Here is a 24,625-nt window from a genome sequence, read left to right as displayed (position 1 = left end):
CTGATAGACCGGAGATGATAGGCAGCAGGCAACCTAGTGGTCTGACACATCACATGCAACAAATAATTACTACCCTTTTTAGAACGAGGCAGAGGACCAACACAGTCAATAATCAAATAATCAAAAGGTTGGCTGAGTACAGGAATAGGAAACAGTGGTACCGGCTTGATTAGATTTACCAGTTAATTGACAGGTGTGACAAGTTGATGAAATCAGAAACATCCCTCTTTAATCTAGGCCAAAAGAAATGTCTTAATACGCGATTGTAGGTTTTCCTCACACCCATGTGTCCAGCAACGTTGTTGTGAGAAGTTGTCAACACCAACTCACGAAGCTTCACTGGCACCACAACCTGACTAATCGCCTCCCCCAGAAAACTACCAAGAGACACCCACTTTCTCATCAGGACGTCCTCTTGGAGAAAATAACCATGTGCGACATCTCCCAACTGTTCCACAGGCACAATTTGGTCACGCAACTCTTCTAATGTGGGGTCAGTCCGTTGCGCGTCGATTAGATCGGAGCGGGATACAGATAACGGGATAACAGGGAAAACAGTGAGACATCTTTGTGGTCTTCTCATTTACCCGGAGCAGGGACCAGGTCACCATGGCTCATAGACCGCATCACTGCACACGCAGAGAACACCTCTGGGAAACTCTGTGCATTCTCATCAGGAATCCCTACAATTGACGGTTTAGTGGAAACCACTAGAGATGGAAACACGACAGGCCACACGCTCACCAGCCAAGTTATTCCCAAGGATAACGTCGATACCCTCAATAGGCAATGAAGGACGCACCCCCACAACAACCTCTCCTTTGACCAGTCCACAATCCAACATCAGTTTATGTAATGGAACTGACAGTGTTCAACCCTATTCCCCGAATTAGAACACTATTCCCAGAATCAGTCTCAGCAGAGAAGGGTAACAGAGATTCCAACACAAACGATTCAGAGGCACCTGTGTCTCTTAGGATCTTCACTGGCACTAGGTTCTTACTTCCTAACAGACACAAAACCCTCCGTAATGAAAGGTAAATAGTCTGGGTCAGTATGGACTTTCACATGCCCCTGGGCATGAGACAATGTGTCGGCAGTAAACTGATGTGGAACAGGCGCAGCTAACGCCATAGGCTTAGATTTAACGTTAGCACACAAACTGAATTTACCCCTAGACCTGAGAACCGGACATTCGTTTTTCCAATGGCCTGAACCTTGACAGTACTGACACTCTTGACCAAAGTCAGCTTTACCACGGGAGTCAGGCTCAACCCTAGCTGAATGGAACTCTGCCCGTGAACCAAAGTATCTCGGTGAGCGAGGCCCAAATCTCTCCGAACGCCCCCACTCACTCCGAATACGGGGCTCTGCAAAGACACTTGTGAGTCAAAACATATTCATCCGCCAAAACCGCAGCTTCAGCGACAGTCTTTACTTTTCGTTCATGTACGTCGCTATACGATCAGAGATTGTGTCCATAAATTGCTCTAACATAATCAGCTCACATAGCCCTTGGAAAGTCATAACTACAGAGGCGGAACACCAGCGATTAAACTGTGAAGATAATTCTCGCACAAACTCAACATGAGTCTGCTTATCATCCCTTTTTAAAGTTCTAAATCGTTGGCGGTAAGCATCAGGAACCAATTCGTAAATCTGTAACGCCGCCTTTTTAACCTCATAACTGACACTGTCAGCTACACTAAGAGCTGAATATGCTTCCTGCGCTTTACCAGTCAACACACTGCAACATTAAAGTGCGGTCAGAATCAGGCCAACTTCTAGCGTCAGCAACACGCTCAAACAACAAAGAGAACGTCTCAGGGTCCTTTTCATTAAACTGAGGCAACAACCGTAAATTCCCAACAATGTCAAATGTGTCCGGGGCACGACCAAAAGAGGAACGATCCCTAGGTAAATCTGCGTCACCTTCCCAGAGCAAACTCTCCCCTGAGAGCTTTCCTTCCCTAACCAACTCTAGTCGCTCTTGATGCAGCTTGATTTTAGCACGCTCCATATCCTGTTTAAATTCCAATTCCTTTTCATATTTTAACCGATCAGCAGCCAATTCCTTTTCATATTTTACCCGATCGTGCTCTAGCTTCTCACGATCATGCTCTAGCTGTAACAAAGCAGCTCTTTCTGCTGTTCAAAAAGAAGACTACTAGGACTAACCGATGGAGCGGTAATTGTAACATATCGGGGAGACGGCGAGTCCTCAGCAGAGGCTGCCCCAGTGGTAACGTCATATTAACTTAATAGAATTTTAGACGTTTATCACTAATTTCAACCTTGTAGTGTTCAGCAACCTTCAGCTGTTCTTTAGTACATAAGTCTAACAGTTCCTCTGATGGAAAGCGAATTAACTCGTCTACATTAGACACCATAGTCAGAGAGAAAAAAATTCTCACTCAACCCCTCTGCTGAGCACACCAGACCACAGCAAGAGAAATAACAGTCACACTGGCACCACAGAAAGAGAGATGACATATGGAGCTTCCCCAAAACCTACAATAACGCAACCCTAGTCTTCATGCAGATTTGCAGTGGGTAATTATGCACTATAGCCCGCTGGCAAGGAAGTAACCCCCCAGCACGCTGGCAGATTCCACCAAGCCACAGATGTGCCCCCGAGACAACTGCTCAGTCCACAGACACCACACAAAAATAACAAACATTAACCATGCCCAACATTCCAAAAGTGAAACACGTCGCTAAGCCTATCAGGGGAAAAAGGCTATAGCTCCGGGAGGTAAGTTTCACTACCCTATCCAAATCTCCAACTGAGGTACACAGCCGATTGTACTCACCACAGACCGATGTCCCAACAGCGAGTAGAACAAGCTTTTCCAGGCTGGGCAGGGGCCTGGAAACTAACCATTGTACTCTCTCCAACGTAGCACACAAACCAAACAAACAAAAGCAACCAGTACTGAGCACCAAACTCAAACTAACATATACAAACAAAGCACCTACAGAATTTAACATTACCTCCACGTTTTCTCCCAAACACAAGATGTTCAAAATCCCAGATGAGCCCCTACTTGTTACGAACTGGCTCAGAGTTCGCAACAAAAGGGAGACAACGTGGAGACAAGGAGTATCAAAATATATATTTATTAAATAAAGTAATTAACAATGGTGTGTGTAATCAGTAGTGTGAGTGCTTGCATGCATAAATGTAATAATGCAGGGTGTTGAAGGGTGCCAAAGCAAACCACCAACATGCCACAACTACCAAAAACAACAAGGTGTCTGCATGGTGAGAGTCTCCCAATGACTGTGGAAAAGGTCTCTTTATCCTGGGACACACCCGGACCCAGGTGTTTCCCATCTAACTGACGACCCTCCCAACTCCGCCCACCGGCATCCTAATAAGGAAACAAGAACAAAGAGAGAGAATACGGCAGACAGAGTGGGAGGGTCGTCACAGGATCCATAATAAATACAAATACAAATACCTCACACCCAGGCTACTGAACTGTGCTGCGTTGTGTTAAAGATTATGAATTAAAGACAGAGCTTTAACACTTTTGTAATTTTCTGTTCACATAGCGTAACGACAATTAGTATGACATGACTGACATTCCTCCTCTTTTTGCTTTAAGCCTGTTGCGCAAGTGTTACGAGACGAGGACTGTCCATCAATGATTGTGCCTAGCAGACCATGTAAGTACAGCAAAAAAAAATTACAGCAACTGGCGGGCAATAAGGAAGAAGTTATGATACTGAATGATCTTGTCTACCAGTCCTACAGCGTTGTTTTCCTGACTTCATCACTCTGAATGGAACCCTGACGGTGGCCAAAAGAACCCACTTCAAAGATGCTCTGGACAAAGCCCGCAGTGTGACTGAACTAAGAGACGCCGCCAAGTGAGTTACAAAGACACCCACACATGCATGTGGATATGCGTATACATGCATGCGGGTACATACAGTACACACACACACAAACATTTCTGTAATTATGGCAGTTTTATAATGGGTATTGTCTCCTGCAGTGGCATCACAGGTCTGGTGGATGCTAAGGAGGTTGGGATGAAGATTGTGGAGGACTACGCCGCCTCATGGAACTGGATTTTAATGTAAGAACTCTTACTGGCAGAGATACACTGGGTTGAGTTCTTATAACGGACAATGAATTGTACTGTACGGTACTTTATTGTACTTTTACGGTACTGTAAAATACTATATTTAGAGAGTGTACTGTGTGTTATTTCCAGAGGTCTGGTGATAGCACTGGTGGTCAGTCTGATCTTCATCCTGCTGCTACGTTTCACTGCCGGACTCCTCCTCTGGTTCACCATCATCGCCGTCATACTGGTGATCGCTTACGGTCGGTCTGTGTGTGTGTGTGTGTCAAAGTTGTTAGAGTTTTGTGTTTTTAATATTTGTTTTTATTTCTATTAATTTTAAGACTTTTATTTGAAATTCAGTTTAGTTTCAGTTAGTTTTCCGATCCACTTTACTAGTTTTGATTTAGTTGAAGTTTTAAAAAAACATTTATATTTTGTTTTTATATTATTTAGTTGAAGTTTTAGTGTGTTTTGGGGATGTCAGTTCTTGCCAGTGTGGGACAGTGTGGGACAGTAATGCGTAAGGTGATGAGTCAGGTTATAGATTAGGTTAGGTTTAAAGGTAGACTCAGCGAAATGACATAGATGCACGAAGTAACCCGTAATAGTGGGTCAATTTCCACAACAACCAGGAGCGGTGAAGCGCGAGGTTAAACTTCTCCTCTGTTTTGGTCCAGCGTGAAGCGTACCCGTGCACATGCGCAGATACTCTGTGTGACTGTCTGTGTGAGAGCAAGGTTTTGCATCATGCTCATCTCAATGGCCGCATTCGAGCGGATCAATTTTATCAAGTCGGTTACCATCGTTGGTAACCACATTTCAATGTGTGTTACATTCTGGGGATAAAAATGGTCCGACTTGCACCCACATGTTAGGTGCATGAACTTTACAAAAATCATGTGATCAAAGGTCATGAAGTTTTGACCGCAGTCAACCGCAAGTTTCTGCAATTGGGGGCTCAATTGTCAACCAATCATTAGGGTAGTTTTATTTGACCCACGCGAACGTGACCAAAGGCGTGACTGAAAAACGAACCAATTTTCCTCAATTTATGTTCACAGTGGATATATACAAATTAATTTGATATTTGAGGCTCTATCTCACTAAGTGATTGTACAGTCGTGGCCAAAAGTTTTGAGAATGACACAAATATTAATTTTCACAAAGTCTGCTGCCTCAGTTTGTATGATGGCAATTTGCATATACTCCAGAATGTTATGAAGAGTGATCAGATGAATTGCAATTAATTGCAAAGTCCCTCTTTGCCATGCAAATGAACTGAATCCCAACAAACATATTTCCACTGCATTTCAGCCCTGCCACAAAAGGACCAGCTGACATCATGTCAGTGATTGTCTCGTTAACACAGGAGTGAGTGTTGACGAGGACAAGGCTGGATATCACTCTGTCATGCTGATTAAGTTCAAATAACAGACTGGAAGCTTCAAAAGGAGGGTGGTGCTTGGAATCATTGTTCTTCCTCTGTCAACCATGGTTACCTGCAAGGGAACACATGCCATCATCATTGCTTTGCACAAAAAGGGCTTCACGGGCAAGGATATTGCTGCCAGTAAGATTGCACCTAAATCAACCATTTATCGGATCATCAAGAACTTCAAGGAGAGTGGTTCAATTGTTATGAAGAAGGCTTCAGGGCGCCCAAGAAAGTCCAGCAAGCACCAGGACCGTCTCCTAAAGTTGATTCAGCTGCGGGATCTGGGCACCACCAGTACAGAGCTTGCTCAGGAATGGCAGCAGGCAGGTGTGAGTGCATCTGCATGCACAGTGAGGCGAAGACTTTTGGAGGATGGCCTGGTGTCAAGAAGGGCAGCAAAGAAGCCACTTCTCCAGGAAAAACATCAGGGATAGACTGATATTCTGCAAAAACTACAGGGATTGGACTGCTGAGGACTGGGGTAAAGTCATTTTCTCTGATGAATCCCCTTTCCGATTGTTTGGGGCATCCGGAAAAAAGCTTGTCCGGAGAAGACAAGGTGAGTGCTACCATCAGTCCTGTGTCATGCCAACAGTAAAGCATCCTGAGACCATTCATGTGTGGGGTTGCTTCTCAGCCAAGGGAGTGGGCTCACTCACAATTCTGCCTAAGAACACAGCCATGAATAAAGAATGGTACCAACACATCCTCTGAGAGCAACTTCTCCCAACCATCCAGGAACAGTTTGGTGACGAACAATGCCTTTTCCAGCATGATGGAGCACCTTGCCATAAGGCAAAAGTGATAACTAAGTGGCTTGGGGAACAAAACATTGATATTTTGGGTCCATGGCCAGGAAACTCCCCAGACCTTAATCCCATTGAGAACTTGTGGTCAATCCTCAAGAGGCGGGTGGACAAACAAAAACCCACAAATTCTGACAAACTCCAAGCATTGATTATGCAAGAATGGGCTGCCATCAGTCAGGATGTGGCCCAGCAGTTAATTGACAGCATGCCAGGGTGGATTGCAGAGGTCTTGAAAAACACTGCAAATATTGACTCTGCATCAACTTCATGTAATTGTCAATAAAAGCCTTTGATACGTATGAAATGCTTGTAATTATACTTCAGTATTCCATAGTAACATCTGACAAAAATATCTAATGACACTGAAGCAGCAAACTTTGTGGAAATTAATATTTGTGTCGTTCTCAAAACTTTTGGTCACGACTATACAATGTACACACATAATATTATATTATGATTTCAGTTTGTGAGTGTGTGATATGGGGGTTGGAGGCATGTTTATTTCAACATTACACAGAAAACCTTTTAGAAACAATGGCAACACTGCCATGTTGATCTGAGCCTTGCTGTTGAAAAAACACATCAATGATAGACTTTCAGCTTTCAGCAGATGCACCTCCCCCGACTTCACCCCAATTTTGTCTACAGTTGTTTGCTTTAGCCTTACCATTCAAACGCGACCAATATCTGCAGTGCTGCTGTGGCAACGTCATCTCACTGAGTCTACCTTTAAATTATAAAGTCAATCTCAATGTGACCCTCCAGATTCAGAAGCTTGAAAACCCCATTGGAAAACCTATTTGATTTTTACCCCCCCCCCCCCCCCAAAAAAACTAAAACTGAACATAATTCATTATGCTTTTTATTGCATTTTTGTTCATTTTGGGGTCAAAGATAATAGATTCAGTATAGTTTTAGTTTTCAAACGGGTTTGTTCATTATTTATTTTATTTACAAAATGTTTTAAAATGATTAGTTTTCATTTCAGTTTCAGTTTTAGTTTACTATAATAAAGTGTGTGTGTAACTGTACATACGCGTGTGCGTGCATGGCCGTGTACCAGTGTGTACCAGTGTGTACCAGTGTGTACCAGTGTGTACCAGTGTGTACCAGTGTGTACCAGTGTGTACCAGTGTGTGTCTGTTTTCACCTCTCTAACCTCTGCTTCCTGTGTCTCTGTAGGGATATGGCACTGTTACCTGGAGTTTTCCCTCTTGAGGCAGCAGCCCGGGGCAGATGTGACCATCGTAGACATCGGCTTCCAGACAGACGTCACGGTTTACCTGCATCTCAGTCAGACATGGCTCATCTTCTGTATGTTATCACCTCACTCATGACAATCTCTCTCTCTCTCTCAGCTTTGTCTTAGGGATAAGCCACTTTCAAACAATTTAGCCTGATTACCAGTTCCTGAAAAAGTTGAAAATTAGTAAATAAATGTTCTGTAAATACACAGTCTGTTATTTACTTAATACATTACATTTGGAGACGATAATTTGGGTTAGGCTTGATGTTACTATGGGTTGATGTTACTATGGGTTGATGTTACTATGGATTGATGTTACTATGGGTTGATGTTACTATGGGTTGATGTTACTATGGATTGATGTTACTATGGGTTGATGTTACTATGGGTTGATGTTACTATGGGTTGATGTTACTATGGGTTGATGTTACTATGGGTTGATGTTACTATGGGTTGATGTTACTGTGGGTTGATGTTACTGTGGGTTGATGTTACTGTGGGTTGATGTTACTATGGGTTGATGTTACTGTGGTTTGATGTTTCTATGGTTTGATGTTACTATGGATTGATGTTACTATGGTTTGGCTCAGACTCTCTCTAACCTTCTGCTGTGTTTCACCCCCTCTCTCTCTGTTAGTGATAGCTCTGTGTACCATAGAGGCCTCCATCTTGATCATTCTGATCTTTCTGAGGAAGAGAGTACGGATCGCTATCGCTCTACTGAGGGAGGGAAGCAAGTAAGTCGACTAATAGTAACAGTTTCTCTCGCAGTAACTGTTTGTGTTCTCTCGCCGCCTTTCCTCATGACTGTTGTTTGAGAAGAGTTTATTTTCAATGGTCTTCTTGTGCCTCTGTCTCTAGGGCTGTTAGCTACATCATGTCAACACTTTTCTACCCAATCATCACCTTCCTGCTGCTGGCCATCTGCATCTCCTACTTTTCCGTCACCTCTGTGTATCCTCTTACTGGTGTGGTGTTTCTCCACTAGAGGGCGCTGTTGATGCATTTCTTTGTTCAGCGTGCTGTTCATGATTCCGACCTAAGTCCCAGATTCTATAAAGTATATTGTATTGAATGACTTATGGAATACAGAAACAGAGACATAGAGATTGATCTAAGAAAGTGCTGTTTTGTTGTGTATTGTACAACAGCAACATGTTTGATGCTTAATCAGCGTTACACACAGATTCCTGGCCTCCTCTGGAGATGCCATCTATAAAGTAATGGCTGCTGAGCCCAACTGCATGTACGCAAACAAGACATGCGATCCTGAGGTGAGTCCCCTTTTTCTCAACTCAATCTAAGTATCCTGCAGACGTACACAGAAACTCTGGTGTGGAGTACCCCCGATTTGTATAAATAGTCATTTATTATCACAATTTCCCTCCAGACTTTCAACAAGACCAACGTGTCCAAGACGTGTCCGGGCGCCCAGTGTACATTTGCGTTCTACGGTGGGGAGACGCCCTACCACCGCTACCTCTTCATCCTCCAGCTGTCCAACCTGCTCATCTTCCTGTGGCTGGTCAACTTTATCATCGCTCTGGGCCAGTGTACCCTGGCTGGGGCCTTCGCCTCCTACTACTGGGCCCGGAGGAAGCCCCAGGACATCCCCACCTGCCCCCTGTTTTCTTCATTTAGCAGGGCCATACGGTAAGGAGCCTTCCATACCATTTTGCCAGTACAGAAGATTAGCAATCTAACTGGAAGTGTTCATTTCACTATGGCTCAGGGATTGTTTGAGACGGGTTTTTAGGTGTTTGGAGTGTTTGGGAGGTTCTGATTTCTTTCATGATAGACTGACTAAAGATGTGTGTGTGGCTGGGTTACAGGTATCACACTGGCTCGCTGGCATTTGGTGCTCTGATTCTGGCCCTGGTTCAGATGGCTCGAATTATCCTGGAGTATCTAGACTCGAAACTCAAAGGTGAGTTCGGCTTTAGTAAAGCACAGTCGTACATCATCTAGTCGTGGATGTGACTCTGTAGAGTAACTCATCACTAATGGACGGTGGTCTGTGTTCAGGCGCCAGTAACGTGGCAGCACGCTTCCTGCTCTGCTGCCTCAAATGCTGTTTCTGGTGTCTAGAGCGCTTCATCAAATTCATGAACAGAAATGCTTACATTATGGTGAGTAGTGTGATGTGTGTCTATATGTATTGATATTATTACATGGCTTTGATCTGTGTTAATTGCTGCTTATGTAGCAATTGAATCTAGGGTAGATTAGCTACCGCGTATGCTATAACTCAATATGGTCCCATGGTCTGTGTGTTACCTCTAGATTGCGATATATGGGAAGTGCTTCTGCACGTCAGCTCGAGATGCCTTCTGCCTATTGATGAGAAACGTAGTAAGGTAAGGCCCTCTGAAGCCAGGGGTTGGATTATTAGGCTACCCAGTGTTGGCTGGCACTTCACTGGGGTAACCTTACTGGGTTCACCCCTCTCTCCTCCAGGGTGGCGGTGCTGGACAGAGTGACAGACTTCCTACTGTTCCTGGGTAAAGTGCTAATAGCAGGGAGTGTAGGTGAGTCATTGCAAAAAAACATATATATTTTCTTGTGACTACTTAATAACCCTTTTAGGATAATAATTGATATTTTATTTGACTGCAATCAGTCAAAAGTTGCATAAAGTCTAAATAAATGATGAAGCATATCTGTGGGTTTTTCAACAAGCTCTCACAGTTTCATATCAGAATTAGATGTTCATCCATGTTTCTCAAACGTCAAATTTCAAAGTTGTTCCAAACGTTGAATTTCAAGTGTTTAAGGTTAAGTTTAGACCTTAACTCCAAATTCTTAAGGTTAGTCATTAACTCTGAATGATTAAGTTAATAGTTATCGCTGGATTCAAACTTACAACCTTTGGAATCAAAGGCAGATGCTTACCGAAACCTACTTTAAGGTAACAGCGCTCACTGGTGCCACCTAGTGGCCGGTTTCCACATAAACTCCCGACGTCCTCAGACATGGATGGACGTCAAATACCGAATTGTATCACGGGTGACCTGGCTGGGGTATTTACAATGTTGTGTCTTTTGTGTGTTGCAGGCGTCATAGCCTTCTTTTTCTTCACACACAAAATACCAATTGTTCAGGAAGATGTGCCGACCTTGCATTACTACTGGGTACCTCTACTGGTAAGATACAACAATAGAAAGGGTGTAGAAATGGGTATATCCTACATTCAGCTGGGTATTGATGGTGTATTATCGTGTCTTCTCAATGGCAGACGGTGATATGCGGGTCCTATTTGATCGCTCATGGATTCTTCAGCGTCTATGCAATGTGTGTGGACACGCTGTTTCTGTGTTTCTGTAAGTAAAGCCTACGTATTCTTCTTCATAGACATGCTTCCAAAACACTGTGGTGTTGGTTTTTGATTCATTCCCATTTTAATTCGAAAATCACATCTGAAGGAATACACCTGCTCTCATCCTTGGCTATTCAGTCGATCCCAATATCAACGCTTTGACCTTCTTCTTTTACAACTGTAAAAACCACCATGGCTGTTCTCTTGCTTTGCTTCACGTTCTCTGAGCACCTCTAATCCCTCTCGCTCATCTCCTTTCCACCTCTCCCTTCCTCCTGTATTCCTTTCTCCACTCCTCCCGTACACCCCTCCAGGTGAGGACTTGGAGAGGAACGACGGGAGCCCTGAGAAACCCTTCCTCATGTCTGCTGAGCTGCACAGTATTCTGAGAAAAACTGAGCACCACTGAGGAACACAACACTCTCCTACAAACTAATAGCTTTACTTCTTCCAAGTTATTTAGCATGCTTTAAACTGAACAGAGCTCAACTCTGGCTACCTACACTATGCTGCCTATCAGCTAACAAGGAGATATCAGTCTCTAATGGAGAATGAGACCACTGACTGTGACTTTTGCAACTCAGAAACTTCTATTGTCTTCAGAACTAACATTGACTGATTTTGAGAGACTCATACGAACACGTACATTGACTATGACATGTGTGATCATTAGAATAACTGTTAGACTTAGAGAGTCGAACAATGAGACTAATAGTGTGGCCATTAGACTTTGCTACTGCCTTACCTCAAGACTAGGGACTGACAGGCAGGAACTATTTTGGAACAAGTTCAGGTGGTCAGACTTCACTGTGACTTGTGCTGATAATGAAACAAACTTGTAACTCTCTGGTCCAGAGAGAGAGAGAGAGAGAGAGAAACACTTTTGGTTTGCTCCAAACAGATCAGAGGCTATGCATATCCAACATGCAGTACACTACTGTATCATCCCTAGCATCATTATTAGTCCTCAGCAGCTGTACTGTAACTGCAGTTTACATGGACGATGGCCCTTACTGCAAAAACATTCACGTTATGAACTTCCATATTTAGAACAAAAGGAACCTTTTGGGTTCAGCAGACTGACAGAACTCTAAATTGTAGTCCGACTAATACTTGTTCTGCAGACTTTTAGCTAATGCTCAAACCGGTTGATTTATGCTACTCGAAGTCAATATTGGGTACTAACGGAGTTCCAAATATTCAGCCACTAAATGTTAAGCAACAACAGTGTCAAGGACAATCATGATCAAATTCTGCCCTCTATCCCACTACTGCAGAAAACAGTGCAGTTTGCAGTCAAAACCTTCAACTGTGATGACCTTTACACCCACACATGGGCTCATGTAATGTATAGCACAGGTAGCCTACATCATGTGTGTGATACCCTACATGTACAGTACCAGTCAAATGTGTAGACACACCTACTCATTCCAGGGTATTTCTTTATTTTATAAAACTATTTTCTACATTGTAGAATAGTGAAGACATCAAAACTATGAAATAACACGTATGGAATCATGTAGTAACCAAAAAAGTATAAAACAAATCTAAATATATTTTCTATTTGAGATTCTTCAAAGTAGCTACCCGTTGCACACTCTTAGCATTCTCTCAAGCAGCTGGAATGCATTTCAATTAACAGGTGTGCCTTTTTAAAAGTTAATTTGTGAAATGTCTTTCCTTAATGCATTTGAGCCGATCATTTGTGTTGTGACAAGGGAGGGGGGGGGGGTATACAGAAGATAGCCCTATTTGGTAAAAGACACAGTCCATATAATGGCAAGAACAGCTTCAATAAGCAAAGACACATTTCAAGAACTTTGAAAGTTTCTTCAAGTGCAGGTGCAAAAATCATCAAGTGCTGTGATGAAACTGGCTCTCATGAGGACCGCCCCCAGAAAGGAAGACCCAGAGTTACCTCTGCTGCAGAGGATAAGTTCCTTAGCGTTACCAGCCTCAGAAATCGGCAATTAACTGCACCTCAGATTATACCTCACAGAGTTCAAGTAACATACACATCTCAATTTCAACTGTTCAGAGATTTTTCAACAGGACAATGACCCAAAACACACCTCCAGGCTGTGTAAGGGTTATTTGATCAAGGAGGAGAGTGATGGAGTGCTGCATCAGATGACCTGGCCTCCACAATCACCCAACCTCAACCCAATTGATATATTTTGATTGGTTTAACACTTTTTCGGTTACTACATGATTCCGTGTGTTATTTCATAGTTTCGATGTCTTCACTATTATTCTACAATGTAGAAAATTTGGAAAATAATTGTAAAAAACTTGAGTAGGTGACCAAACTTTTGACTGGTACTGTATGTATGGGGGGGACTAGCAGTTTCAAATAAGGGCTCCTGTAAATCTAATATGCTCCTCCCCTGCTGTATGAATAGTGAATCGACTTCGTCAAACCTGATGGTTTCACTTCACCTCAACCAGAGCTCAGGATTTGAAGGCATGTCATCTCTTGGTCTTGATGGGATGTCCTTACAACTGAATGGTGTTACTTCCTGGCCAATGGACTGCTTTCCATAAGCCATACAAATACTGTATGTTGTCTGATAGGAAAGCCTGCAAGCAAAATAATCCCTTTGTGTAGTTTTGGCTGATGTTTGGTGGATTAGTTGTCCGAAGGGATTTTCTTTTACCTTGATCACCGTGGCTCTGGCAAATACTTGGGGAGACTATCAAATAGAGGATGTGCACATGTGTCAGTGTCACTGCAATGAAGACCCATTAAAAAATAAATGCAGTTCTTTTAGTTGAGCATAAGGTGTTATGACAACTGCAGGTTCTAGTTAGCATGCCTAGCTAGTGGAAAATTGAGGTATTTACTTTAGGCTAAACATATTTTAGACTCCTGACAATGGAAGGATGTCAAAGCCATTTGTCGAATTTGTACATCAGTGGTACAGATGAAAAAAAGTGCTACATTTTTAATATTGTCAATTACTTGTACATGCTCTTTTCTACATTTTGGGATCAGTATTTAATGTATTTTTCATTTGGGATTTTCTTTTGTAAAATGTAGTCAGAGAACATGAAGTGACTTCTATAAATAAAAAGCATTTGAATAGTTCCATGTGCTTTACAGCATTTGCTGTGCCACAATGCAATTACACCCTAAAAAATAAAAAAAGTAAAAACATGATACAAAGCTACAGCTATTGCAGCAAAGACTTTTCACAGAACCCATAAATCCCAGTCTATTCTCCCTCAGTTTCAGTTAGTCTTCTCAAACTCTTATTCCAGTGCTGGACCAAGAGTACAACGATGGTTCAGCAGCTCGACCCTACCACATGACCAGCACTCTGAGGAGGATGCTCCGCAGGCGCCGGACAAAAAGACAGAAGACTAGGAAGAGAGAAAAAGATTCAGAAGAGTGAAATGAAGAGGACTGAAGGCAGGAGGATAAGTCTCAATGTTCTAACAGCATTCTTGCCAATGGGCATGTGCCACCGCCCAAGCGAAATAGTCTACCAGCAACAGAAATGTGACTTTAAGGCTACAACAAAGACTTCTCAATCAGGTCAAATGTGACGTGTCAAATGGTTTTATGATCCTCATGAACTTCAGAACAAGACAGCATCTAGTAAAGTCCAGTCCTTCATTGTCAGCAGTGATCATATGGCTTTTATTCAGTATTTCTTCACAGCCATCAAAAACAGAGATCAGCTATATATCAGCGACAAAACAGAAACTAAGATATCAAATCATTTCATTACTTTAAACAAAGTGCTGTCACATGCATCAAATAAATTAAATATGAAATTTCATAACCAATATAGATACTATATATATATATTAACAAAAAGTTTAAACATCAACCTCCTTATTTTACATTAAATTCTGACCAATGTATCTCCTTCGATAAACCCTCAACAAATAATTTAATGTAGGTGACACGCCCTTTGATGGACGGTGAGTATCGCTCCGCAGCATTCTGACCCGGTTCTGCAGGGGGTGGAATATAACGATCAGGCATGGCTGATTGGCAGCTGTGTCATGGAATGGGACATAATAGGCTGGAACACCAGTGAGGATGGAGAGTGCACTGAAGAACACAAACATGCTATTGTTAGTCCAAAACCCATTATTGGTTATAGTAATATTGATACACTATTCATATAATTGTGATTTCAAATATTATTGTGACTTCAGATCTTTGCACTGATTTCTAACACAAAACTAATAAAATGTCACTCATGATACACAAGACATGTAAAAATATGAACCTGTGATCTCCAAGTGCCGACTTTGCTCACCATCCATGTATGTGTGTAGTGCGGTAAGCATGGGCGTGTGCATGGGTGTGTCTGTTGGGATGTAAGCTGTGTACTGGAGATCATCCAGGAGAGGTGGAGAGAGCCTGGACTGCTGTAGCGATGACATTGCTGCGGAGGACATGTGGTGGTTGGGGCTCACGTGCTTCTTATGACGAGCTCGGCAGTTCTGGAACCAAACCTGGAGATGGAACAGGGATGGGTTAAGCCTTCTTTGTAATTTCAGGGACACCTAATTATTTGCCTAGGCTAAAATGTTAGCGTGCTCACCTGGATGACCCTGCGACTGAGGCCAGTCCTCTCTGCCAGCTTCTGGAGGGTCTGAGCATCTGGGTTGTTGTCCTGAGCAAACTGAGCCTGCATCACCTGACAGACAAGATACAGAGAATGCAAGATGCACACATGAATATTGTTCTTGGTATGGTTTTGGCACTTACATTTTAGGCATTTAGCAGACGCTCTTATCCAGAACTTACAGTTAGTGCATTCATCTTAAGATAACTAGGTGGGACAACCACATACCACAGGCAAAGAAAGTACATTTTTCCTCAAAGTACAGTAGCTATCAGTAGAGTGAGTGCTTGTTGGGGGGGGGGGGGGGTCAAGTGCAATTCCAAAAATGCAGGTCAGTGGTTTCTGGGGGAACAGAAAAGTAAAAATAAGCCATGATGTTCACCTGTAGCTGGTCTGCAGTGAAGCTAGTGCGAGCCCTCTTAGTTGGTTTGGCCTGGGACCCTTCCTGCTCTGATGGTAGGGCCCCCTCTACATTCACAACTTTTCCTGTAAGGACATGCGACCACAAACATTCAGTTATCAATGAATGTTTCAAAAGAACAAGCTTCAATTAAATTGCTACATCATAAGTGTAGAAAAGAGGCCTATGTACAGTCTGAATATTGTACAATAAACAACTTCTCAAAATACAGGCCTTCCTGTTCTTTCTATACACCCTTAGTGTTGCTTACCACTGTCCATAGCCCGTTTCAGGTTGTCCAGCATGCAGTCGTAGTGGATGCGGCACAGCACCCTCTCCTCCACCAGGGCAAACTCCTCTCCCGTGGAGAGCTGGCGCTTGCAGGAGAAGCAGGCAAAGCAGGCCAGGTGGTAGGTATTGCCCTTTGCCCTCCTTACCCAGTCATTGGAGTGGATGTTCCTGCCACAGCGGGCGCAGCGAGTTCCATACTTCCTGTGAGAAAGTTGGATTGTATTTTTTTAACATAACAGTTATGTTTGTAGTTTACAGTAAGCTACATAATTCAACACATTTGTATTCTATAATTTTGCATGATAGACTAAAATACTTTCGAGCCTACTAATAATGGAGAACTGGGGAATGCAAAAATTCTTTAGAAACTTTTAGAAACTTGTATGTTATGAAAAGTTAGTTTTTTGATGTAAAAATGAATGTTCAAATTGAAGATTTAAACCTTTGTTCTCAAACATGAGAAATGTAAATTGTAGGCTGAGCTGGTGCATGGCCTCATAGGGCCCAAGGTAATGTCAACACTTCATTCTAAGAATCAATATTTTTTTTATTTAAACAGGCTTAAGATACACAATCTGAGGCCATATAATTACCTGAAGTAGTCGAGTTTGCAGAAAACCTCTTTCTCTTTGATGTAACAACTGACATGCCTTCCAAGAGGAGTTTGGCACACGCTGCACGAGAGGCACTTCACGTGCCAGCACAAGTTGTTCACCTGAAACGTAGCCATAGCAGTCAGACATTTATTCAACCGAAATAGTAGCTTCATCTACAGTTTTAGTACACGAAAGGCAAGTATGAATATCTTTCGATGTCAGTGATAAATGTTTCATATTTAAAAAAACAAAATCTCAACTGAAATGGGATTTTATTTAGGCTAACTTACCAAATAGATCAATGTCAAACTTTCTCCTCAGTTGAACATGTAAATACTGTAGGCCTATTAGTTTATGGACGTGGGACAACCATTTAACGTAAGCCTTTTAGGCCTTGGTTGAATAGGCCTAATAAAAGCCTGTCATGGGCTCGGCAACTTACCTTGAGCAGATATTTGTCGACTATCTCCAAACCACAACTTGCACAAAGGCTTTTCCCCAGAGAGGCTGATGCCATCGTCTGCAGTGTCGAGGATGACGAAAAAGACGAAGACGGTGAATATGACTCGTCTTCAAAAATGTCTTCCGAGGTGCCCTGGATATAAAATGGAGTAAATTAAAGTCAAATTGACAAAAAATTATTTCCATGCGTAAACTACGGACAAAAATATTTGACAAAATGTGGCCTAACTGAGTTTGGAAGTTGTCAATTTCCACTGAAGGTTTTACGCATACTGAAATAGGCCTACAAGTAAAAGTAGGAATCACTGGTAGTTTATGCTCCGAGGGTCGGAAGATGCACCTCCACATCACTCCTTAGGCATAGTGAGGGGTCAAAAGAAATTGGAGAAAAATAAGATGCCATCTCGAAGAATAAGAATTTACAAACCAAATTGCACGATTCTTGAGAAAATGTTATAGCCTACTTCAAGCACTTTCCGCAACAGGATGGATCACATTACCAACTCATCCGTTTGATGTCAAATTAGTTGTCTGCAGGAGGGCAATTCTCAAAGTGAAATTTAAGACAAATGGTCGAACAAAATAGGCTATATTAAAAAAACAAAAATAGCCTTAATGGCCAAATCAAAGAAACAAAATGTTTGCTGACTTTTGGCAATTAGCGCCACTGCAGCCCTCTTCAAACCAACGTGCGATCAGCCCGCGGCTGTCACAGCTGCAGGGATTTATTTTTGATTAATAAACGCACACTCACTCAGGTAATGAATTAACTGATTTGTGCCCAGAAAACTAAATGGTCGGCACATCAGAAATCTACTATAAAATTATAATTTCGTTAACTTGGAACCGATTCATAGCCTATCGGTTTGCAGTAGCCACAATTCGTTCCAATTATAGGCCATTTAAACTAATGGTAATAGCAAGAAACGAAAAAAAATATTCTCAAACACGATGAATGCTCCGATACTTTTTTGCCAATATTGAACATAGGCTTACCGTGCTGTTGGAAATCGAGTTGAACCCATTTTCAATATCGTCCACCTTGGAGCAAGCCAACATTAGTTCACTTTTCCAATACATTACTTGTAGTCCTAGAACAAATCAACCAGGAGAATAATCCGATATATTCCAGTGTCAGAGGCTGCTGCACCAACCATGCTCCACTGAAAGCGGTCTTTACATTACTGAGGGTGTAGCTTTTTCCCTCTCCATTTTCATGACGGTGTTGGCCGCACCTCCTTTACACATGCCCGCCTTGCAGTGGATATGACATGTTATCCATAGGGCAAGTATTTCGATGTAACCTTTGATCTTGGGGGGGGGGGGGACAACAATCTTCCTGGATAAGACGCTCATGATTAATTTCCATTTCACAGTAGGCTGCTCCAATGCCAAACGTGAAAAGAAATTCGAACAAAATTGAGCAGCCCATTTAGGCCTGGTGTATTAATCTTACAACTTCTACTGTAGCCGAATGTTTGCAACCTTAGTTTCAGAAAAGAGAGAACTCGTACAGCCGCAATCATTTCTTTTTTAATGCACCCCATTAGGACTAACCGGTGGCATCTGGGCAGAAAGCAACGGACAGCACCCAATTTTGGCTTATTGTATCCCAGCTGAGTTCAGTATCGTTATTGCTACCTGCAGCTGATTATGATGGTGGTAGTAGTTAAATGAACAATGGGCCCTATAATTGCTAAATACAAGCAGGTTTGTGAAACCTCTAATATTTTAAAATAATTTCTTGTTTGGCCATTATTTGTTTTGCCATTGTACGCACAAAGCATTAGTTAAACCTGATAGGAGTGGGGACCCTTTTCAATAGGAAAAGCAGTATATCAATGATCATCATGCAACGGTTAAAAGTTATGCGATGTATGGCCCACTGCAGCAATTCTTTAACCTCCCTGTTTTACTGAAATGGTATAATTTTGCTCTAAATTAATTTTTCAGCAGGTCTCTTTCATTTTTTCGTTTTCATAATACAAATGCATGCAAATTCGAATATAGTGGTGAAATTGTGCTCATTTGCTATAATAGCCAGCATAGTATTTAATAATTACTTCTATTGACGTTGAGTTATGCTAATTGTGATAGCCTTGCTCTAACATTTATGCCTGTATAAACGTTTATTTGTTTTTACAAAGTTCGTTTCTTGTTTTGTTTTTATAAGAGAGCACCTGACCACTGACTTTGTGAGCGTCACATCAGCTCATACACACAGTGGATTTTTTTTATCATCACCGTTGAAAATATTTTATTGAAGTATTTTGTACATTTTTATCCTTTCTTTAAAATATATTTATTTGTTTGTTATCAGCAAAGCCTATTTTAAACGTGCCAATTACATTCATACAAATGCTTTTTATTATTATTATAGCTACACAATTCTTAAATGATAATTTGATAAATTCGACTTAAACCCCATTTTTTCCAAAGTGCAAGAAATCGATTTCTTGTAATGGAAAAATATGACGGTACATAATTATTATTAGATTCGCCGTTGCTAGAATATGTAATTATCTCATTTCACGAGCAGACAGAACCATTTAAACCTTTCTCTGTGCTACCACTGAAAACCACTGAATCTGATCAAATGAACGGTATGCTTAATAATATAATATGCACATTTTTATATTTCGTTTTTGAGTGTGTGATTGACAGTATCAGCCGCTTCATCTTTGTGTTTCTCCCTTTGCGGGAATTTCATAAAAACCCACAACCGTTCAAAATATCAACTTTCAGACGCTTGGGAAAAACGTATATATTTTTTTTTACATAATTACAAAGACAAGTAAACCACTCCGACTTAAATCCTTCGCCAGTGAATTTCACCATTTAAAAAACCTAATTGACCCACTTCACAACGTTATTTCCAAATGTTTTCCCCTAAGCTGTTAATGGGAAAGCATGGGGGTTAGGCAATATGGACACAAACGTCCAACAATTCATGTCCATCACAGGTATGATGACAAACATATAAATTGAGTCCCTCATAATAATGGCTCACATTTTAGCTCTTTCCATAGAAGCCCGTTATCATTATATTGGATAACTCACCTCATTGAATCATTGAGACAAACAGACAGTAGAAACTGTTAATCTGGAGTTTGTTAGAGGGTCTTGTTGGAACTAGGAAGCTATTGTCTTGGGTTACAAGAGGATATCTTATTTTTTGGTGTAGGTCCATTTGAGGTAACGCGTGTGTGATACAGTTGTGTGAGAGAGGAATCAAAGTATGCCTGACATAATTGTGTGAAAGAGGAATCAAAGTATGCCTGACATAATTGTGTGAAAGAGGAATCAAAGTATGCCTGACATAATTGTGTGAAAGAGGAATCAAAGTATGCCTGACATAATTGTGTGAAAGAGGAATCAAAGTATGCCTGACATAATTGCCAAAACAGTCATCTGGATTTTGTCATCTTTCTAAGTTAGTGCTCCCTGTTACTCAGACCATTGTGTACAAGGCTCAGATAAAGGTGCATTGAGTCTAATCTTTTGGTTAGGTCATGATATCATATCAGGTGACATCATATAAAAATGTATTGGGGGAATACTGTTGGTTGACTTGACATCAGTGTGTGTTTGTTTGCGCCAAACTCCAAACTCAAAGGCTTTGTTTTTCCCACCTGCATGGTGATTCTTTTGGGGGTTGTCTCATATAGAACTGCAGTGATCACCAAAGTGCACTGTGCTACTCTTTGCTACAGTACTTACTGAATCTAAGTTGCTCTGGATAAGTTGATCTGCAAAACCACATGTAGGCCTACATTTGAAATGTTCTGCGGCACAGCTGAAGATTGAAGAATATTTGTTCCTTGGCTTCTCTCTGCCTCCCTTTTGTCACTGTACTGTGTGTGACACCAAGCTCATACCTTGTTGAGCTCTGGATGGGTACAACCATAGAAATAGATTTGATAGAACGGACAAAGATCCTCAGTCTAGAGATTTATGGGTTGCACATCAAATATGAAACGATGACATAAATTGCAGTGTCCGCTCCATTCGATTGGCCCTAGAGAGGAGAGGGGTCCTCTGGATTCTGATGCTGCTTTATGTTGTCGAACTTTGTCGGGAAATGGGCCCAATCCAAGAGTGACGTGGTTCTAACGTTCTTTCTATTTCCCATCATAGTGAAACCCCCATCCTGTTACACACATGTGGAGGAAGCAGAAGCAAGAGGAGGGACAAGCATTTACGCACAGTAGAAATGGCAACTAGTACAACAACTGGTGAAGGATAGACATTACAAAGCAAACTGATAAGTGATCAAAGTCTAAAAAAGGAAATGGATTCTTTATTCGAGACTTCTGTTGCTGTTTTTCCTCCCTCAAAACAGTCTGAAAACATTTCACATCCCGTTTTCCTCTTGCATTGCAATTGTTCTTACAGCAACGTCTCGGTAGGGCTTTCTCTATTGTGACAGTGGAGATATGCTTGGTCCACACAGATATGCCTGTGTGTGTAAGATAATACCCCTCAAGGCATTGCATCTTGTCATCGGCCATAGAAGAATAACAAACCTAATGGAAATTGTCTTGTTTTGCTATTTTGGTGTTGATGGAAAGGCACAGCACATTTACCTATGGCTATTGTTTTTTATTTAATCATTAAGTTATGGGGTTTGTTATACAATTTCAAGCCATGTTGATGAGTTTTGACATTGTTAAATATGTTTTCAGTCTAGACACTTTCAGAGAGGTTAATCCAAATGATAACGATTCAACAGGAGGCTATTTGCCATTGGCATATAACCACAATTTTGACCGTATACGTCTTTTTGACCAAAAGACGAAATATAGAAAATTAAGGTGGAGGTGGGCAGGAGTCCTATTACCCAGCAGGCCTGGGGGGCTAGAGCCCTCAGAGCGCCTGTCATCCAAATAAGCTGTGACAGGCTAACCTGGGGGACAGAGGAGGGCTGCAGAGGTCATGTTTTCTGGAAGGAAGATAAATCTCCACTGGTGTCACGGCATATGCATCAGGTCTCATTCAGTGACATCAGATCTCAATGCTGAGCCCAGCTCTTCCCATGTGAAGATGTAGGTGTTTTTAGATGTATGTGATTTAAAGTCATGTTGACAACTTAGAAAACAGGCTGGTGTGTTGTTCATTGGAAAGGCAAAGGTTTACATTGAGGATAGAAAGAATGACTGGGATGAAAATATGGTGCTTCTTATGGCATTAATGTACATGCCATGTTCATGGCTTGGCTGGTCAGGCTGGCCGGAACAATGCACTTCTTCTAGTGTGTTGCATGTCAGGACTTCAGTCCATGGATGTTGTTGTGGTGGTAGGAAATGGAGCTGATGACAGCTCCTTGGCTAGCGACACGACTCTGTGCAGCCACTATCACTCTGGCCTTAGGAAACAGAGAATACAACATCACTCCCACGTGGAAGTCCGACCCAAAACACACTGCCCTTAATGCCTGCTCCTCTGGGTCTGCCTACTCTGGCCCAGACCTTCCGTCTCTGAGCTGGTGTTTGTTTTGTTGCTTAAGAGGAGTGTCCTGCAAAAACCCTTACTGACCTCCTGAACTATGTTGTCATTCTTGGCTGTCAAATGGCTCAGTTGTTTGGTGCATAGTGCTGCTAACAGCAAGGTTGTATGTTTAATGCCATTATGACTCCGTGAAACATTGCACTTTGTGCTGTAGAACCCACCCCCTACTTCTTTGACATTAACTCAAAACTCTTCACATACTCTTTCCCTCCATAGTCACTAACCCTAACACAACGAGAGTCACTTTCAGAGGGAAGTTTGGGGATCAAGAATGAACAAGGGGATCAAGAAACCTGTGAACTTTAGAGCACACTCTCATTGGCTTCTTAACCATGCTATTCATATTCAATGTGGATTGTAAATTGAGCTCTGTCAGCCCAGCCAGTTGCTGCCAAACCCCCTCCCTCTCTGCACCCCTGTTGGCCATCTTGGTGCCACACTGGATCCCTCCAGACAGGAAGATGTTGTCTAGACGTTCAGCTTTGAACTCTGTCCTTTCTCCCTGTGTCCCAGGTGAGCCGACATCGCTTCAGCTTCGGTCACACCGCTCCGGTTCCAATCTATACCTCCTTACACCCCTTTACACACCCCTTGACAACCACCCTTGGACCCCCACATCCGCTGAAGCCCCCCACTTCATACCCACAGAGGGACGGTTGGTTTGGCTGGGCTACAGAGCGACCGGAGGAAAAAGGCCTGAATGTAAGAGGAGTGCTCAGGGCCCAGCTTCCTTTCATCTGGCCAGGGCTGAGTCACCGAGGCTAGGGAACGTAAGCCAGGGGAAGCCTCTCTGGAGCAGTCGCACGCACTGCTCCATTACACTTGCTCTGGAACAGGATCTAGTTTGATTGAGCAATGAGAGAGGAGCTCTAAAGCCTTGCATATTCGCATACTCAGAGGAAATGAATGAAAATAAAACTGCTTGTATGTACTCAAACAGACCTTATTTACTGGCACAGTGTTTCAGAGTAAGTATGACCGATGATATTTCCTCTATTTTGACTGATGGATTTTCATGGCGTGAAGTTGTTGCCACGACAGGGTCGTTTACCTCATGATTTAAAATGAGCTGAACTTTTCTGATGCCTTCATTTTGCTACCTCACTTTTCAAGTGTGGTGTTCAACAGGGATCGATTCTTGGATCTTTATTTTAATTCTAGTTTATATTAATGATCTGACAAATGCATCAACTTTCTCAACTTTGCTGATGATGACACAAGCTGGGCTATGGAGTCTGCATCTCTCAATACCTACTGTACAATGAGTGTACAAATCATTAAGCGTTGAACGGAAGATGCAATACTCTCTCCATTGAATAATATCTGATCAGATTTTCTATTGTACAATGTTTGGTCTTATTTAAACAGCCCATAATGCACACAGGCATCCCCCCCCCCCACCACACACACACACACTCAAATACATTCACAAAGTGCATGTGCAGGCACACACACACACACACACACACACAGCTCTCACTGAGCAAAAAGATGTATGTCTTTCCCACTATACAGTACATACCACATGTTGTAGCTGGCATGTTGACAGAAACCACAAGTTTCACATTTGTGTTACCGTAGGTGAAGGTAAACACCAACTAACCAGAACCATCAGCCCACACAATACAAGCACACAAATGTCAAGTCTTGTTTATATGCCTCTTGTATTCTGGGTGTTTTTTGGGGGATGTAAGAGGTAACAGCCATGACCAGGGGATAAATGGCTTGCCTGTTGGAGGCTTTAGAATCTGCCCTGCTTACACACACCCACAGGTAAGAGTATGCATGCAGCACACACACACACACACACACACACACACACACACACACACACACACACACACACACATCCCCTCTCTACAACCCCTCCTATTTTAAGGTGTGAACAAAACACAAG

General features: G+C 42.2%; 2 protein-coding genes across 4 annotated transcripts in view; one reads left to right on the top strand and one right to left on the bottom strand.

Moving 5' to 3' along the window:
• LOC115156822 (choline transporter-like protein 5-A) overlaps positions 1-12,322 on the top strand; it is a 97,462-nt gene extending 85,140 nt beyond the window's left edge. Inside the window, exons 7-22 of the mRNA XM_029704532.1 lie at positions 3,612-3,672; positions 3,753-3,876; positions 4,005-4,088; positions 4,227-4,339; positions 7,506-7,637; positions 8,207-8,306; positions 8,431-8,523; positions 8,756-8,843; positions 8,960-9,222; positions 9,402-9,496; positions 9,595-9,698; positions 9,853-9,926; positions 10,027-10,097; positions 10,624-10,712; positions 10,805-10,889; positions 11,200-12,322. Of these exons, the coding sequence (XP_029560392.1) occupies positions 3,612-3,672; positions 3,753-3,876; positions 4,005-4,088; positions 4,227-4,339; positions 7,506-7,637; positions 8,207-8,306; positions 8,431-8,523; positions 8,756-8,843; positions 8,960-9,222; positions 9,402-9,496; positions 9,595-9,698; positions 9,853-9,926; positions 10,027-10,097; positions 10,624-10,712; positions 10,805-10,889; positions 11,200-11,294 (1,671 nt within the window). The 3' untranslated portion in view covers positions 11,295-12,322. The remainder of the gene's footprint in view (positions 1-3,611; positions 3,673-3,752; positions 3,877-4,004; positions 4,089-4,226; positions 4,340-7,505; positions 7,638-8,206; positions 8,307-8,430; positions 8,524-8,755; positions 8,844-8,959; positions 9,223-9,401; positions 9,497-9,594; positions 9,699-9,852; positions 9,927-10,026; positions 10,098-10,623; positions 10,713-10,804; positions 10,890-11,199) is intronic.
• Positions 12,323-14,507: 2,185 nt separating this feature from the next.
• On the bottom strand, positions 14,508-18,505 carry LOC115156823 (LIM/homeobox protein Lhx8). 3 transcript variants are annotated; one of them, XM_029704533.1, is made up of 8 exons: positions 18,217-18,505; positions 17,201-17,353; positions 16,756-16,877; positions 16,143-16,363; positions 15,854-15,957; positions 15,448-15,543; positions 15,130-15,358; positions 14,508-14,948 (listed from the first exon to the last, which is right to left on the bottom strand). In XM_029704533.1, exons 1-8 carry the CDS (start codon positions 18,298-18,300, stop codon positions 14,872-14,874), a joined length of 1,086 nt encoding a protein of 361 aa, XP_029560393.1. In that variant the 5' UTR covers positions 18,301-18,505; the 3' UTR covers positions 14,508-14,871. The 3 variants fall into 3 exon arrangements, with proteins under 3 accessions (XP_029560393.1, XP_029560395.1, XP_029560396.1); XM_029704535.1 differs by having other exon boundaries at positions 14,510-14,948; positions 15,160-15,358; positions 18,217-18,504; XM_029704536.1 differs by lacking the exon at positions 18,217-18,505 and adding an exon at positions 17,527-17,583 and having other exon boundaries at positions 14,511-14,948.
• Positions 18,506-24,625: the final 6,120 nt, after the last annotated feature.

The sequence above is a fragment of the Salmo trutta genome, chromosome 21 (assembly GCF_901001165.1).
Source record: "Salmo trutta chromosome 21, fSalTru1.1, whole genome shotgun sequence".
NCBI classification, from domain to species: Eukaryota; Metazoa; Chordata; class Actinopteri; order Salmoniformes; family Salmonidae; genus Salmo; species Salmo trutta.
This window is presented reverse-complemented; position numbering and strand designations above follow the sequence as displayed.

What these genes read in the sequence shown, in the direction of transcription:
- LOC115156823 (XM_029704533.1), bottom strand. Translation starts at nt 18,300, where the DNA reads ATGTATTGGAAAAGTGAACTAATGTTGGCTTGCTCCAAGGTGGACGAT. An exon ending in ACTCGATTTCCAACAGCACG is followed by an intron (nt 17,354 to 18,216) that starts GTAAGCCTATGT and finishes TTTTATATCCAG; the next exon opens with GGCACCTCGGAAGACATTTT. An exon ending in TCACTGCAGACCAGCTACAG is followed by an intron (nt 15,544 to 15,853) that starts GTGAACATCATG and finishes CTTGTCTGTCAG; the next exon opens with GTGATGCAGGCTCAGTTTGC.